The sequence below is a fragment of the Rhinoraja longicauda genome, chromosome 3, assembly GCF_053455715.1.
Source record: "Rhinoraja longicauda isolate Sanriku21f chromosome 3, sRhiLon1.1, whole genome shotgun sequence".
Classification (NCBI taxonomy): Eukaryota; Metazoa; Chordata; class Chondrichthyes; order Rajiformes; family Arhynchobatidae; genus Rhinoraja; species Rhinoraja longicauda.
This window is the reverse complement of record NC_135955.1, coordinates 49,395,053-49,413,039: the sequence shown is the minus strand read 5'-3', so window position 1 is coordinate 49,413,039 and position 17,987 is coordinate 49,395,053. Positions and strand designations below refer to the sequence as shown.

Below are 17,987 nucleotides of genomic sequence, written 5' to 3'. Positions count from 1 at the left end.
GGCCAGTTAGAATTCCATGGTGTTCTATCAGGCCCTCTCTTCTTTTCAATGTGCCAGTGAACGAAGGACCAACTGACCAAATTTCTCCCTGTACATCAGACCTACTGTCCCACAAATCACACCAGTAATTTTTTGTTGTGTTCCCACTGTGGCAAGAATAACTGCCTTCAGTTAAGGCAACTAAAAATGCACACTAAATTCCAGCAATAGCATGAAATCTTTGCTTCAATACTTAAATCCATTTGCAATGGAGACCACCAAACCATTTGTCTTCCTCAGGAAGGCAAATTCGACCTTACCACAGGCATCCCAGTGCAGTTTACTAAACAGAGGCATAAGACTAGGCTGCTTCAACAATTAACACGGTTAGTTTTAGCCTGAAGGGTTGGGAGTGGGGAATTAAGGGTCACACTCATGAAGGCAGAGGCACTGAGGCAGTTCCCAAAGGTCATAATATGAGTTCAACCATATAACAAGTGGACTTCCATTATTAATCATGGCTGATCCAATAGTAAGCCTCTTGATTCGAATGGAACACCAACAATTGCTCAATTAACACTTAATTAAGATTAAGTCCATCTTAATAAGATCAGTATCAGACCACAGCCTTGCCCATAATCATTTGCTTATTGCAACAGTTACTATTTCATAAACAAGGCTGAAAATACAAGATATTAAAAAAGGATTACTTTTAAAGAACCATTTGTGTTGATATTACATTATCTCATAATCACTGTAAAGTAAATAAAACAGGACTTTATGGACCAGCATATTCTCAGAGCTTGTTTGGCTCTGTTCAACAAATTATACAGAGCTGGTGGTATAGCTCAATTCTGTCAGTTTTACAACATCAAACAAGTCCCAGTCCCAGTCCCAAAATCAAAGCTTTAGTAAATAATCATATAATCTTCATTCTGTGAATTACAAGCCAGTTAACAAGTAAAACTAAAACTTGGCTTCTTTAGGAGCCTTTAAGACTGGAATGTTTAAATTCATTGAGGAACATTGAAGATTAGATTTTCTTTACTATGGATTATTCCTATTGCACTTGAGCCGATGTTTAGCCATTCATTTTTGTAATACTTCATTTTCGTAATATATTTCAGGATATATTGCATTGGAAACGTAAAGCAAAATATTGAAATTACTTTTAACAATGGATTAAAGGAAGTGGCTCAACCTTCTACAATTCTAAATTCGACACATTAAATTGCAACAGGTGTCTTACTAACTAGTGGTCAGTCTATCAAACTGTAACATGAAACAGTAATGTGTGTAGGACTGAATGGCAGAACAATTTATGAAAGGACCTGTGTACGAGACCATTCTTTATCATCACTGCAGTGTATGCATGTGTGAAGCATGCCTTCAAGATGTGAAGTGACTCTTGACACATTGTTGTACCAGAGACTGCTGTCGGTTGGCAGTTACTGCCTTTAAAAAAGAATGTTCTGCTGTTAGGTTTAAAGTGCATTCAGAAAGTATTCAGACCCGCTCACTTTTTCCACATTTTGTTACATTACAGCCTTATTTTAAAATGGATTAAATACATTTTTTTTATCATCAATCTACACCTAATACCCCAGAATGAAGAAGCGAAAACAGGTGTTTAGAAATTTTTGCAAAGAAATTAAAAATAAATAACTGAAATATCACATTTACATGTGTTCAGACCCTTTGCTATGACACTCAAAATTGAGCTTATGTTCATCCTGTTTCCATTGATTATCCTTGAGATGTTTCTACAACTTGATTGGAGTCCATCAATGGCAAATTAAATCGATTGGACATGATTTGGAAAGGCACACACCTGTCTATATAACCAAGCCATGAAGACGAAGGAATTATCTGGACCTCCGAGACAGGGTTGTGTCTCGACACAGATCTGGGGAAGGGTATAAAACAATTTATGCAACATTGCAGGTCCCGAAGAGCACAGTGGCCTCGGTCATTCTTAAATGGAAGAACTTTGGAACCACCAGGACTCTTCAAAGAGCTGGCCACCTGGCCAAACTGAGCAATTGGGGGATAAGGCCTTGGTCAGGGAGGTGACCAAGAACCCGATGGTCACTCTGACAGACCTCCAGAGTTCCTCTGTGAAGATGGGAGAACCTTCCAGAAAGACAACTATATCTGCAGCACTCCACCAATCAGGTCTTTATGGTAGAGTGGCCAGACAGAAGCCACTCCTCAGTAAAAGGCACATGACAGCCCATTTGGAGTTTGCCTAAAGGCACCTAAAGGACTCTCAGACCATGAGAAACAAGATTCTCTGGTCCAATTAAACCAAGTTTGAACTCTTTGGCCTGAATGCCAAGCGGCACTGCTCATCACCTGGCCAATACCATACATACGGTGAAGCATGGTGGTGGCAGCATCATGCTGTGGGGATGTTTTTCAGCGGCAGGAACTGGGAGACTAGTCAGGATTGAGGGAAAGATGAACAGAGCAAAGTACAGAGAGATCCTTGATGTAAACCTGCTTCAGAGCGTTCTGGACCTTAGACTGGGGCGAAGGTTCACCTTCCAACAGGACAACAACCCTAAGCACACAGCCAAGACAACGCAGGAGTGGCTTCGTGACAAGTCTGTGAATGTCCTTGAGTGGCCCAGCCAGAGCCCAGACTTGAACCGGATCAAACATCTCTGGAAAGACCTGAAAATAGCTGTGCATCGACGCTCCCCATCCAACCTGACAGAGTGTGAGAGGATCTGCAGAGAAGAATGGGAGAAATTACCCAAATACAGGTGTGCCAGGCTTGCAGCGTCATACCCAAGAAGACTTGAGGCTGTAATCGCTGCCAAAGGTGCCTCAACAAAGTTCTGAGTAAAGGGTCTGAATACTTATGTAAATGTGATATTTCAGTTATTTCTTTTCAATTACTTTGCAAAAATTTCTAAACACCTGTTTTCACTTTTTTATTCTGGGGTATTGTGTGTAGATTGATGATTTAAAAAAATGAATTTACTCCATTTTAAACTAAGGCTGTAATGTAACAAAATGTGGAAAAAGTGAAGGGGTCTGAATGAATACTTTCTGAATGCACTGTAGCTCTGCAACTTGCCTTAACAAATAGTCGACAAACACCACATGGGTATCAAGTTCGAGATACTACTAATCAAGGGAGCTGATGGAGAATGATCCAGTGCAAGAAAATAGAGTAGGAGACTTCCCATGATGAACAGTAAAGATGGTGGCTAGTGGACATAGCAGATATGGAAGTGAGTTTTCAGCCATTTACCCAGCTTATAGAAAAACTGGATATGTTTCTATATCCCCGAGTTCTGTGAGAGTGCAAAAACAGATACTGAAGAAGTGAATATTGGCTGCTGGTGGAAGGGATGGAGGAATATGAAAGGTTGGTGAGTCTATTAAGACCATGAACTTGTAGTGAGGTCACACAGGAAGAGATCATAGAAACCTTGAAAGGGCATTTTAATCTGGCACTATCAGTGATTATCAAGTGCCACAGATTTGGCATGCAAACCAGGGACTAGAAGCAAAGACTGAAGCATACATAATCAGGAGAAAGGCACGGGTTTGGGAATTTCAGGATTGCGAAGGCAGGCACTGGAAAATGAGACAACTCAAGTAAAACTATTTAACATGGGGGATTTAACATTTATATATAGAATAACTATTATCATGGAGATGGTGCGTAAAAAAACATGAGGACGTTTTTCCTCCTTGCTCAGATCGAAGGTGCAACCAGGGAATAAGCCCACAGAAATGGTAATGGCAGCCTGTCTTCTACACGACCAAATCATGTGAATACTTTAGCAGTCCATGGACAGTTCAGCAGGTAACCATACGAGTTAAAATTACAGGAAGGCTACAAAATAACTATTGTGTGATGCAAGAGATAAGCATTCTTGCAAAAAGATATTATCCCCATTACCCAGCCTCAAAATGCTCATTCAACATGGTCCAGTGCCTCACCTGCCTTGATGGGGAAAGTCCTTGATGGTGACTACCTGTAAAGATGACAGTTTCTGTTGACATCAGAAATGAGTGATAGGATGTTGAACAGTGTTGCTGAGGTACCATACGCACAGGAGAATTAGACAACGATGAGACAAAAAGAAAATGCTGAATGACATTTATTGTCCACCCATGGAGTGCAATATGTACAGTACATTTGAAGCCCTTTCGTTCTCACGGAAGCAACTATAAAAATGTAAATGCAGAGTGTTTAATTCAGTTTAGTTTAGAGGTACAGTATGGAAAAAAGCTCTTTAGCCAACTAAGTCAATGCCGATCATTGATCATCTGTTCACACTAGTTCTATGGTTTCTCACACGCATCCACACCGTACACAAGAGAAACAATTTTAAAGGGGCCAATTAACCTACAAACCAGCATATCTTTGGAATATCTTTGAAACCAGGACACGCAGAGGAAACCCACATGGTAACAGGGAGAATGTGCAAACTCCACACAGACAGCACCTGAGGACAGGATCCAACCCAGGTCTCTGGCACTGTGACACAGCAGCTCTACCATCTGCTCCACTGTACCACCGTATCTGTTATAGCCCAGAGTATCTATCTGAAATATCTCAAGCATGTTTCAATAAAGCAGAGCAAATACGTATTGGGTATATGTGCTCTAGGGACCTTCTGGGTTATAGGGGGAATGAACTATAACCCATCAGGCAGTATAGCTTCAGGGTGAACTAACAGTATCCCATCAGAACACCAAAGAGATGGGCTTGCAAGGCACCAAGCAGCCTCCAGCTGGCAGCCAGTGGCACATCAGGGTTACAGGCTGCAGCTCCAAATAATTCATTGTGGAACACTCTGTTTCATTGCTTACAACATTACTACCTTGAATAATGAGAGAAAGTACAAGCAGGATTTAGTGATTAGAGTTGGATCTGTGCACATCAGCAAGATGGCGACCTAGGTACTAACACTATTGCAAATGGAATTTCACAACAGTCTGTCTGAGTGTAAACCTTGGGCTGAAAGGAGAACCATGCAGTCAAATGCAAAGGCGTTCCTGGAAGAGGCAAGGTGGCAATTTGGCTGTAGCACTGAAGTAGTTCATTAAGGAAATTTAAGGATAATCGCCAACAATGGGCTTCAGTAAAGCTTTTGAAAAGGTCCCACACAGTAGTCTAATCCTGATGTTTAAGGAACCCAGAGATCCATAGCCTTGGTAGATTGGAGTCAAAAAATTTATTGTCACACAAAGCAGCGTATAGTGGTACAGGGTAGCTATTCTGGCTGGAGGTTTGTGATCAGTGGTGTTATATAAGGAACAGCATTGTGACCTCTTGTTGTCTGTGATATATACAAATGGTTTGGACAAAAATGTAGGTGAGCTGATTAGTAGGTTTGAAGACAGTGCAAAGATTGGCAGAGTTGTGGATACAGAAGAAGGTTGTCAAAGGAATCAGCAGGTTAGAGACCGGTTGGTACTGGGGCTAGAAAATAGATGCAATTCCAGACAGCTGCGAGGTGTTGCACTTCGGGAGGTCAACTGTAAGAGTAAAGAAATCAGGACAAAGTATACAACAGGACCTTTAAGACCACTGTTGTACAGAAAGATCTTGTTGTGAAAGTGCATAGCTCCTTGAAAGTCAGTATAAGTAGATAGAGTAGTTAAGGCAGCGTACAGCATCCTTGATTTCATCGGTCGGGGCATTGACTCTAAAGTCAGGAAGCTATGTTGAAGCTGTATAAAACTTAGATTAGGCCACATTTAGAATATTTTGTGCAATTCTGGTTGCTGCATTACAGGATGGAGGGGGTTTGGAGAGGGTGCAGAAGGGGTTCACCAGTATGTTGCCTGCATTCAAATGTAAAAGCTTAAAGGAGAGAAGTGCAGATGCTGGTTTAAATCGAAGGTAGACACAAAATGCTGGAGTAACTCAGCAGGACAGGCAGCATCTCTGGAGAGAAGGAATGGGTGACGAATGGGTGAAGGGTCGTGGCCCATCAGACTGAAGGGTCACGACCCGAAAAGTCACCCATTCCTTCTCAGCAGAGATGCTGCCTGTCCCGCTGAGTTACTCCAGCATTTTGTATCTACCTTCAGCTTAAAAGAGAGGTTGGACAAACTTGGATAATTTTCTCCGCAGGACCAGAGGCTGAGGATCAGCCCGAGGGGCATGGCCAGGTTAGATGGTCTCTTTCCAGTAGATTTGATGGTGCCTTGTGTGCACTGTCAGTTGAAGTGGTGGAAACAGACAAGATAACAATGTTTAAGATGCTTTTGGACAGACACATGGACAGGCAGGGAATTGAGGCATATAGACCACGTGCAGGCAGATGCACAGCTGAAATTGGCATCATGGTTGGCACAAACACGGTAGGCCGAAGGGCCTGTTCCTATCTTCTTAAAAATCAAGGCCTCAGGTGAAACAGCATGGCAGTGAATGGTTGTATGATATATGCAGAAGTGAGGATACAATGGACAATGGACAATGGACAATGTTAACATGACGAAGCAGAGAATAACGAGGGTGTCCTTTAATTGTCATTAATGCAGTTAAATACTAGGGAAGAAGGTACAGATGACAGAAGCACTTGCAGATAAGGCAAAGTAACATGCTGGTCGGAGATTTAAAATAGTTGAGATGTCCCAGAAGGAAGGATATTCTGAGTCTGAGACCAATGGAAAACAGTGCGATAAGTAGCCCGCATCAAAGGCAGTGACTTGGCCATCTCAGAGCAATACCAATATTCCTGAATCTTGATGGAAAGCAGTTCACAGAAAAGTGAACAAAAATGTGAAAAGTAAGCTAGTTCACAAAGGTTTCCGGACCACTACTATGCCCTTACAAGTTTACAAAGAAGATAAGATGCTAAAGTAAGGTAAACTACTACAGATAGCTAGTCCAAAGATAGGAATTAATAAAGCAAGACAAAGATGGGAAACAGATCTTAATATTATTATTGATGAACCAAGTTGGGAAAGACTGGGTCTAGATATTATGAAAAATACTATTAATGTGAGGTATAGCTTAGTACAGTATAATTTTTTGCAGCAACTATATTTAACCCCGGAAAAATTAAATAAATTTAGACTAAACTTAACTGAAAGGTGTTTTAGATGCAACCAAGACGTGGGCACTTTTATACACTCTACATGGGCATGTCAGAAGGTAATTCCTTTTTGGCAAGACCTAAAAAAGTTCTTAGATCAATTGATGAATAAGATCATACCAATGGATCCAAGGTTGTTTTTGCTAGGAGATACAAAAGGAATAACACCAAAGCTAAGTTTTGATAAACATCAGGAAAGATTTCTCAAAATATCATTAGCAGTAGCAAAAAAATGTGTCGCGGTTACATGGAAAGAACAAAATGAAATAAGATTCGAAAGATGGCATGCAGAAATGCGGAGTTGTATCCCATTAGAAAAAGCAACGTATAATCTGAGAAATGGATATGACTTCTTTTTGAAGGTGTGGAACCCATTCATGGCAAAGTTAGGATTAAGAATAGGAAGTATTTAAACTCAAGATTGCTTTGTTACCTAGCAAGAATTTTAAAAGAAATTACTCGGAAGTGACCCCCTCGGGACTCCAGGTTTCTTTCTTTCTTTCTTTCTTCTGCTTTTTCTTTTTCCTTCTTTTTAACTGAGGGGTGGGGGGGCGGGGGGGTGGGGGGAGGGGAGAAAATACAGAACAATACGTGTATAATCGAAGTTATAGTTAGTGACTATGGTTTACTATTGTTTACTATGGAATGTATAATGTATAACGTATGAGTTCTGTTAAAACTTAAATAAAAAATTATTTTTTTAAAATAAATAAATTAAAAAATTTAAAAAAAGAAAAAGAAGGCACTGATGGGGAAGATAGGACCACAGGAGTTCAAGGGAGAGCTCAGTCTACGCAAGACTACTGTTGTTTATAGAATTGCTGAATGGTCTGGATCAAGCAGGTAGATGCATTCAGCGAGAAAGGATTGCATTGTAATGTTAAGGCAGTTCAAAGGCTCTTAAGATCTTATGCAAGGTATCACGGTGAGTGTTGATTTACAAATGAAGCCACAAATGGAAAGTCAGACTGAAAACAGTCACGGCAAAGTTGAAATCCTTGGATTTGATCCAGAAAGGGAAATTCAGAGGAGATGACCTTAGGACTTCAAAAGTCACAGTAGGGAACAGAAAAGTTATTGTTTCTGTTGGGGGTCAGACTAGGAATTAGGATGCGAGAGTGTAAAAGCCAAGGCAGAAAGAGGATAGAGAATTAAGATGCAAGCAATGAAAGGTGTACTGCAGATAGATTCTTGCCATCCACAATACACTGAATATAATGTATAAATATACTGCTGCAATAGCAGAGTCATTACTTTCTTTGTGAAGTTTGATATGAACAGTTCGCTGTATACAGGTAACATCAGGAAGATGGAGATCATGAATATATAATAAATTGTAATCACAGATCTGAAGACAATTACGTTGAAGCAACATCGAGAGAACGAGATGCGAGACCAGATGTTTATGTGTCTCATGCGGAGAAGTGATCCATGGGATTATCAGTGCCTGCATTTGATACTCCAAAGATGTCAAATGCAGCTTTCAGCAGAGAGTTCAATGAAGCCAGAGGCCAAGAGATCGAATGAATGTTTTGTTGGTTGAACTAACCCAACTGCATAATGACTAATTAACTGATCTTCCATACCACCACCCTAGCATGCTCTCACTTCATTCCTATTGAGAAGAAGGTGTAGGAGCCTGAAAACTGTAACATCCAGGTTCAGGAGCAGCTTATTCCCTATAAGCATCAGGCTATTAAACACTACAACCACCAAATAGGCTCCGAACTATATAGATTTATATGCATTATTTTTGACTTTGCACTATTATTGTTTATTGATTTGTCTTTATTTTACATATACTGAACTTTTTTTCTTTTTTTTGTGTTTATTATGGGTTTTCCAGACTATGTTTACATATGTGTTGTGCTGCTGCAAGTAAGAATTTCATTGTTCCGTTTTGGGACATGGCATGCATCCAACGCATCCAAGTTTAAGTAAACCTATAATCTGAGTATACGACGTGGTATGACTTCTAATACATTGTTATACATAGCATTGTTGTAAATTAAGAATGACTGCTTTCGATAAATTCTATTGTTGGAACTGTCCCTGTTATTTGTAAGCACAAAAAAAACTTCAAATATAATAATTACTACAGTTAATTCTCGATTCCAAAGTGCTTTCAGTGGTTAAACCTAAATAGAATGTAAGTATTATGAGCCAAAAGCCGAAATATTAGGATGTTTTCTTACAATCAGCTATGCGCCACTTGGAACATCACTAAAGCTAAACACATCAAATACTTGTTCCTATGACCTTTCTTCATCATGTCATCATGGTATTATGAGTAATTCCAATATGACCACAGTATTGATATGCTTTAACACATCAATGCCTGCCCGCACAGCCTCCCCAGCTGTTTTCAGGCCAGACCTACTGACCTCCACCACCAGTCCAGGCTGCCGACGCCAACGACAACCCAGCCCGCACTGTCTCCCAACTCCAGGAATGAATAGGTTAACCTATGATGAGCGTTTGTCCGCACTGGGCCTGTACTCACTGGAGTTTAGAAGAATGTGGGAGGACCTCATTGAAACATACAGAATAGTGAAAGAGTGGGTGTTGAGAGGATGTTTCGACTAGTGGGAGAGTCTAGGATGAGAGGTCATAGCCTCAGAATTAAAGGACAGTCTTTTACGAAGGAGATGAGGAGAAATTTCTTTAGTCAGAGTGTAGTGAATCGATGGAATTCTTTGCCACAGAAAGCTGTGCAAGCCAAGTCAGTGGATATTTTTAAGGCAGAGATAAATAGATTCTTGATTAGTACAGGTGTCAGAAGTTATGGGGAGCAGGCAGAAGAATGGGGTTAGGAGGGAGAGATAGATTAGTCATGATTGAATGGCAGAGTAGACGATGGGCCGAATGGCCTAATTCTACTCCAATCACTTATGACCTTATGATCTTATGACTTCCAGGGCAGGTTGCCGACTCCACCCCAGGCTGAACCACCAACCCCGACTGCTCCCAGGTCAGAAGCCACCGACCCACACAGCTTCCTCTGCCGCTTCCAGGCGGCACCTGCTGCTGCCACCGCTGAACCTTATCTGCATTCCGGCTGCCCGCCGACCACGACCAATGACTCCACTGATCCTCACCTCAACTCACCAGGATTCCAGGCACAGTTCCAAACCTAGAGTCTGAACAAGGGTCTCGACCCTAAGCTTCACCTATTTATGTTCTCCGCGGAGTCCCAATGAGTTACTCCAGCACTTGGTGACCTTTTGTGTATTAATCAGCATCTGCAGTTCTTTGTTTCAACTACTTATACAATGATATTATATTAATCGGTAATTCCTTACTTGGTTATAGTGGACAATAGGCAATAACGGACACCATTCCCCCCCCCCCCGCCATGGTCCATTATAACGAGGGTTTACCGTATTCATTGTTCCTTGTTTTTATCTGCAGATCACACTGTAGCATCAGCCCCCTGTGTAAAGCAAGCCAAACCAGCCCAGCCAGACCAACCTGTCCCTCACCTGCTTCATTTTCAAACAGAGCCAGCAGAGCGGGACAGATGGTAATTTAAGGATGTCCGCACAGGTTAAAGCTCACACACTGAATGAGCAGGAGATAAAAACAGTGCAATGGTGAAAACGCAGAAAGATAACTTCAGAAATTCAGTATGTGTAAGAAGGAACTGCAAAGGTTGGTTTATGTGGAAGATAGACACAAAATGCTGGAGTAACGCAGTGGGTCAGGCAGCATCTCTGGAGAAAAGGAACAGGTGATGTTTTGGGTCAGAACCCTTCTTCAGATGGTCTGGTCGCCTATTCCTTTTCTCCAGAGACGTTGACCCTCTGAGTTACTCCAGCATTTTGTGTCTATCTTCAGAAATTCAGCCTTTGCAAAGAAAAGTCCTGGAAGTGCACCAGCAAATAGCTGTGCTTCAAGCTTCAAGCCTTCCAGCAAGTGCAATGGTCTACAATTCTCATATTGTATGTGGAAAATGCACTAGAGTCATTTAGGCAAGGCCCTGTTTGACATCAGCAATGGCTGCATCAAACAAAGGTGTGGCAAGAGGGCTTGACCTCCACCATCTCCTCAAGCAAGCAAACTCCCCAGAACGGAGAGTTTAGTTTAATTTATTGACACATGTACCGAGGTACAGTGAAAAACTTTTTTGTTGCATGCTAAGCAGTCAGTGCAAAGACTACATGATTACAATTAAGCCATCCACAGTGTACAGATACAGGATAGAGGGTATAACCTTTAGTGCAAGATAAAGTCCAGTAAAGTCTGATGGGGTTAGCTTCGATTAGGTCACGTCTGCTGCAGTTTGCTCCCTAAAAAAAATGCTGAGGGAACAGTATTGCAGTAATTAAGTCATTAAGCTGGAAAGAGTGCTGAAAAGACAAATGAGGATGTTACCAGGACTGAAATTGAGATATAAAGCGCTGTGGTTTTGTTCTCTGGAGCATAGAAGATTGAAGGATGACCTTAGGAAGTTATATATAATCATGAGGGGCAAAACTAAGTCACAGTATTTTCTCAGGGTGAGGGAATCTAAAACTAGAGACTTTAAAGTGAGAGGAGAAAGATTTCAAATTGTCCTGAGTGGCATCTTCTTTCATGCAGAGAATGGCAAATAATATGCTATGATTGTGCATTAAAAATATGCACAATCATCAAAACTGAGATGGCATTGAAAAGCATCTTCAAAGCGTGTATTCTTCAGTCTGACATGAAGCTTGTTTGCTTTAACACGGGTTTCCATATAGAAAACATGAAGAGTTTACCTCTGGGTGCAGAGAGATAAGAAGATGTGGGCTTACAACTCAATTTGGTAAGAGTTCTTGGCAGCAGATCACTGCCGTATAATGAAGACTCCTACATGTAGCTGCCAGAGGAAGCAGTAGAAGCAGGTATAACCACAATGTTTAAAAGACATTTAGACAACCACATAGAACAGTGTCACAAAGGAACAAGCCCGTCAGCCCATAATGTTTGTGTCAAACATGATGCCAACTTAAACTACTCCCTTTTGCTTGCACATGGGCCATATGCCTCCATATCCCTCCATTCCCTGCATATCTATGTGTCTATCTAAAAGCCTCTTTAAAAAACACTATCATATCTGCTGCCACCACCTCCCCTGATTGCAAGCTCCAGGCACCTACTACTCACTGTGTAAAAAAAAATGACCCACACATCTCCTTTACACTTTCCCCCCCTTACCACAAAGTTATCCCTCAAGTATTTGACACTCACTCACATCACTCAGAAAAGTTTCTACAGCAATGTTTTCAAACTTTGGTTCAAAATCCAGAAAATATTAGAAACATAGAATATGGAACAGAGCAGCACAGGAACATGCTCTTTGGCCAACAATGTCTGCGCTGAACATGATGTCAAATTAAACTAATCTCTGCCTGCTTATGATCCATATCCCTCCATTCTCCGCATATCCATGCGCCTATCCAAAAGCCTCTTAAATGCTACTATCATATCTGCTTCCACCACCTCCCCTGGCAGTACGTTCCAGGCACCGTCCAGAAAACATCCCACACATCTCTTTAAACTTTGCTCCTCTCACCTTAAAGCTATGCCCTCTAGTCTTTGGCATTTCCACCCTGGGAAAATGGTTTGATTGTTTACCCTACCTATGCCTCTCACAATTTTATACACTTCTATCAGGTCTCCCTCAGCCTCCATCACCAAAGAGAAAACAAATTTATCCAACCTAGCTTGTTTTCTATCTCTCTCTTTATGGCTAATACCTTCTTATCGAGGCAGCATTCAGGTAAAGCTGTTCTGCTCCCTCTCCAGTCTCCACATCTTTCCTGTAAAGAGGTGACCAGAACCCGTAATGCGGTGATCAAAACTACTCTGAAACACTCAGATCTAAAAAGATGCAATAAACCGTGGCACACTCTATTGGCAAATGTGAAAGCATGTTGGAGAACAACCTAAACCACCTCAAAAGATGTAGAGAGGACAAGTTGACAAAGTGCATTATGGCCCCTACCACTCTGTGATTTTAAATGTGATGAAATCCTGACTAGTAAAAGGTCAAAGAAAAGCAAGAATTTTTGGAAGTTACAAAGACTTTTAAAGATTTTTTTTAAAGGGAATCCCGAGGGAAAATTAATTACAGAAATAATGTGTAAGATAATTAAATGTTTCTTCACTGTTTTGTTTTTTTAAGTCTCTAAAACAATATGCCTCTGACCAAAGTCCACTTCAGCGATGCTTTTTTTTGTGTTGGTTTGTGATTGTGTGTGTTATTGCTTATTTTTATTGCTCTTATTGTTGGACTGTGGGTAACGGAATTTAGTATTCCGTTAACAAGTATTGTTAAAATACGAAACAAGTATTTTGGACGACAATAAAGGTTATTCTGATTCTGATTCTGATTCTGAAGTCGTATTCACAAAATTGAACATTCTCCACTCCTCTATGCATTCAACAGTGTACGGTGTACTATGCTGCTGGGAAGCAGTGGAACATTGTTTCTGCAGAACATTATCGAAAGGCCAAAATGTTTTCAAGCCACAGCGCCGTAATTCAAGTGTAATATTCTGTCCGATATGAGACACACTGATTCCGAATGTTTCACCTTGGGCAATGTATCCAGATCTCACGGATTTAACGGTCATTCCGGTACCTTTCTGTGTGAGGTTGAGCGTTGAACAGCAGAATTCTTGAAGCGACATTGGAGATGAACTGCAATTCTTGAGGCAACATTGGAGATGAACTGCAATTCTTGAAGCGACATTGGAGATGAACTGCAATTCTTGAAGCGACATTGGAGATGAACTGCAATTGTTGAAGCAACATTGGAGATGAACTGCAATTCTTGAAGCAACATTGGAGATGAACTGCAATTCTTGAAGCAACATTGGAGATGGCTGTACAACGGGAGCATCACGCCCCGACTCCAAACACCAACAATTGGACCACTTGAGCCCTGTGCAGGTGCGCCTCCTGCCGGTCCAATTTTGCACCGAAGCGCCAAGCCGGCGGGTGTGACATTGCCTGGCTCAACAGATTGAAGTTATTCAGGAAGGCTGCATTCCCGCACAGTTGTAATAAATAGGAGTCTTACAAGGAATTTTAAAACGGAAGGTGGTTTTATATGTCAGAATCAGGACGACTGTCAATTTTGTATTTGAAAACAATTGGTGAAGGACAATGGATTTGATAAAATGCTAGCATTTAAATACATTTCTCTTAAAACTTAGCTATGCAATTCAAAGGTTGGGATGGGATGGGATGGGGAGGGGGTGAGATGGGATGGGATGGGAGGGGGGCGGACTAAACAAACTTATCCCAGGAAAGAAAAAGATTGACCCGGATTGCAACCTCGCCAAGGTGAAGCAGATGTGTTGCTGCAAATTATTAAGATTGCATTATTTCCGAACTGAAATATTGCGCCAAATGCATCGGAATTGCAGGTGGAAACGGCAGCGGGCGGGCGGGCGAGTGGGTGTCAGTGGTATTTGACAGCTGTGCACTTACCAGCCCACCGCAGGTGCTGAAAGAGGCGAGCGAGCCCCTGGCGTTGTGCACGAACCCGCTGTAGTAGCAGGCGTGCTCGGCGCGGTAGGAGCGCACCGACGTGTGGTGCCGGCTCCGGCGGCTGTGCACGGCGAAGCTACCGGATAGGAAGCGGCTGTCCCTGGTCAGGCTCAGGTAGAGCTCTCTGCCAAACGCCGGGATCTTCAGCTGCAGCCCCGGGGGAGACGACGAGGAGGAGGAGGTGGCGGTGACGGTGGCGCCGGCGGCCGGGTGGCCGGGAGCTCGCAGCTCCCGCGGGTAAAACTCCTGCGACTCGTACTCGTCCCCGTTGGAGATGGAGCGCACCTCCCGGGACGTGGGGCCGGCTGCCGACTTGCCCTGCACAGGGTACGCTCGTCCATCCTCCTGCAGCACGGACGGGAACACGATCTCAGATTCCTCTCGGAAATTATCGAGACCTGTGCAGAGGGAGAAAAAAAAATCACAATTAGTGCAAAAATAATCTTTTCAGGCTCATGAAATTTCATTTCGAAAGACTACTGTTAACATTTTGAGCCCTGTGGACATTCCACTGTATTTTAATGCCAAATATACCTGGGTTGGAAGCGTATTTCCCTCAACCCAAAATGTGCGGGATAAAACGCTGAATTTTGTGTTTAATTTAGAAAAAAAATCGTGCCTGAATGCAAAGCATGCTTCAATAAAAAAAGTTACCGTACCTGAAACTACTGCATCCGTGAAATACAGTAGATACAAAATAGAGGCAATGAGACTCTGCAGCATTCTTGTATTCCCACAGTACCCTGTATTTAATATAAAAGTTAATTCTTGTAATAATCAGCAAAGCAACACAGGACCCCTCTTTGGGTTGAGAATGAGAAGGGTGAGGCGTTGGCTGTTTCTAGGTTCCCTGTATTTTATAGCGTGAGGAAGGCTGCTCTTATAGTAGTATAATGTACTAGTCAGAGAGAGGCGGCTGCTCTCTGCCTCTCTGCCTGCCTGCCTGTCGCTCTCTCTCTCTCTCTCTCTCTCGCTCGCTCGGTCTCACATGGTTTGAGTTTCCGAATGAATGAATTCGAGTCCCGCGGAGCTGAGCCCTCACCACACACACACACAAACACACCGAGGGCTTCCACCGAACTGCAGCCCACCCCCTGATTGGTCACAGTAACCCACAGAGCTCCGTATGTGCGAGTGGACAAACAAAGCTTATGATTTATATAAAATGTAACATTTCAATTTATGATGGAAAAATATAAAACACTTATAAAAGGCACAGGGGTTGATTTTTGATGCATTATTAAACAATGAAATGCAGTGCGCCTCAGCCAAGGGCATAAGTTTGTTCACTGTGGATCAAAAATGAGGTTGAGTTTCAACTTTAGGCTATTTTTTGATTTTATCACAATATGCAAAAAACAAGATTAAAAAGAAACACAAGGGAAAATATATTGGATGGCGGTGTGTTGAAGTGAAATGTGGATAGATGCAGAAACTGCAACAGATTTAGAGGCATGTCAGGTTTTGTTTTAATTTTATAGGTAAGGTCAAGAAAAAAAAATCTAGAAAGTGCTCTACTGTGCTGAGAACACACACTATGGAAGCCCATGCATTTTTGAGATTGCTGTTTTGCCATAGAATCAAGATGTATGCCAAATCCTATAATTACGGCTACTGATTTATGGGCTGCAATTTTAACATAACCCCTTGGTAAGTTTGGGTTAGCCATTCATTTTATATCCCACACAGTTCTGTCTTCCAATGTGATTTAACTTGATGGGTGTATACAAATATGCTGGCTCAACACTGCTTGTGAGTCAGGTTAAAATTACCCAAATAGGGACTGAATGAGGGTGTCTAACTTTGAGTAGTGGTGTAAAGGAGGTGATATTGACTTAGCCAGCCATTTTCAGACAACACCCAAAGTCAATTGAAGAGAGCGTTATGTTGAGCTCATAATGGGCAGCCTATTCATTATCTTATTTAATGCACTTAATCAAAATTCTCCAACTTATTTTTACGTTGTCTTTTACCTGAATTTCTAAGATTTTTGACAATAAAATAATGAGATTTTTAAAAAATCTATAGATCTTTTTGCCAGTACACAAGGTACACGGCATCTAGTCTCAGATCCTTTGTAGGTTCATTTTGGTGTTCTTAAGTGTAAAGACTAACTTAAAATTTTTAAAATATGGCTCTTGTACGCTATGATAATATATTTGGAGGAAATTCTGTTCTTAATGCAGAGTCATATAGTTTGGAAAACATATGAGGAATTTTCCACTCCAGTTCATAAGAAATAAGAGCAGAATTAGGCCATTTGGCCCATCGAATCAAGTCATGAGAATTAGTTTCCCAGGGGATAACACTGAACATGTTACAAGCATAATTGTCTAAAACTATTATTATTCTATTCACGTGTATTAGCACAGATATTCAATGAGTGAGGACAGAACATGAGATATAATGAAACATTCCCTCTGCCTACTTTTGATATATCTAACTCTGCTAGAAAACCTGCACTGACGCTATTTTAAATAAACTGGCCATCGCCTGTTCCATTTTAAGTACATCTGGTAGTGCCTATCATAGTGGGAGGGAATTTCATATGACAGCTGCAGAGAGCTCTAGGAACAAGGACAAAAATATTGAAAGCATCCTTTTATGTTCCTTTGCTTGTTTTGGCAATGTCAAAGAAGCAGTTAGTTTCTTGAAATTGGCCCTTGAGTTTTTAAACTCCTCCCCCTTCTGACCACACCTTCCATAGGTCTGAGAAATGTTAATTTAAATGAAAAAAGGCAGATTAATGCCTTTCAAAGTGCTTTACTGCCCACAATGTGCTTGAAAGTTGTCGTTTTTTTAATGTACAATCAAATCACATGGGTGACATGGGTAAACCCAATATTTATTGTCCATCCCTAATTGCTATTGAGGTATGAAGTTATCTTTGTGGTAAACGCACTCTCACTGGTAACTCATTGTCAACCCTGAGTGATTGCCCTAAGAAGATAAACTTTAGGAAGGGTTTACTTCATCCCAAAAGCCACTGTAGCCCTTCAGGATGAAGTTTCGGGATGTCATGTAGGAAACACAATAACCAACCTGTGCACAGCACAAATGTCATTGTGATCATTTTTATAATTTTATTTTTTAATAATGTTGAATAAGAGAAATGTTATGCAATTACATCCATTTGTGGAAAACCCATAAAATCAAGGATCTTCAACAGGATCAAAAAGATGTTAAAACATGTTGACCATGAGTTCTACTCCAAATGTGTGTCTTTGCAGTATTAGCTACCAATTGGAGTATACAGGTAGGGATTATATGAACAATTTAATAGGTCTAAGAATTATCTACTCAGATGGAACTTGTGCAGCTTCTCAAATACCAATAGGCTAAAGTGAAAACTTGACTATTTTGATCCTTTTGCAAGCAATGTAGAGGATGGCTGAAGATAACAGTTTCAAA

General features: G+C 41.3%; 1 protein-coding gene across 1 annotated transcript in view; it reads right to left on the bottom strand.

The window, feature by feature from the left end:
• The window catches only part of LOC144592394 (A disintegrin and metalloproteinase with thrombospondin motifs 19-like), a 308,520-nt gene extending 293,008 nt beyond the window's left edge, over positions 1-15,512 (bottom strand). Inside the window, exons 1-2 of the mRNA XM_078396960.1 lie at positions 15,236-15,512; positions 14,517-14,974 (exon numbers count right to left, since the gene is read on the bottom strand). Coding sequence (XP_078253086.1) covers positions 14,517-14,974; positions 15,236-15,299 — 522 coding nt within the window. The 5' untranslated portion in view covers positions 15,300-15,512. The remainder of the gene's footprint in view (positions 1-14,516; positions 14,975-15,235) is intronic.
• Between the last annotated feature and the right edge of the window lie 2,475 nt (positions 15,513-17,987).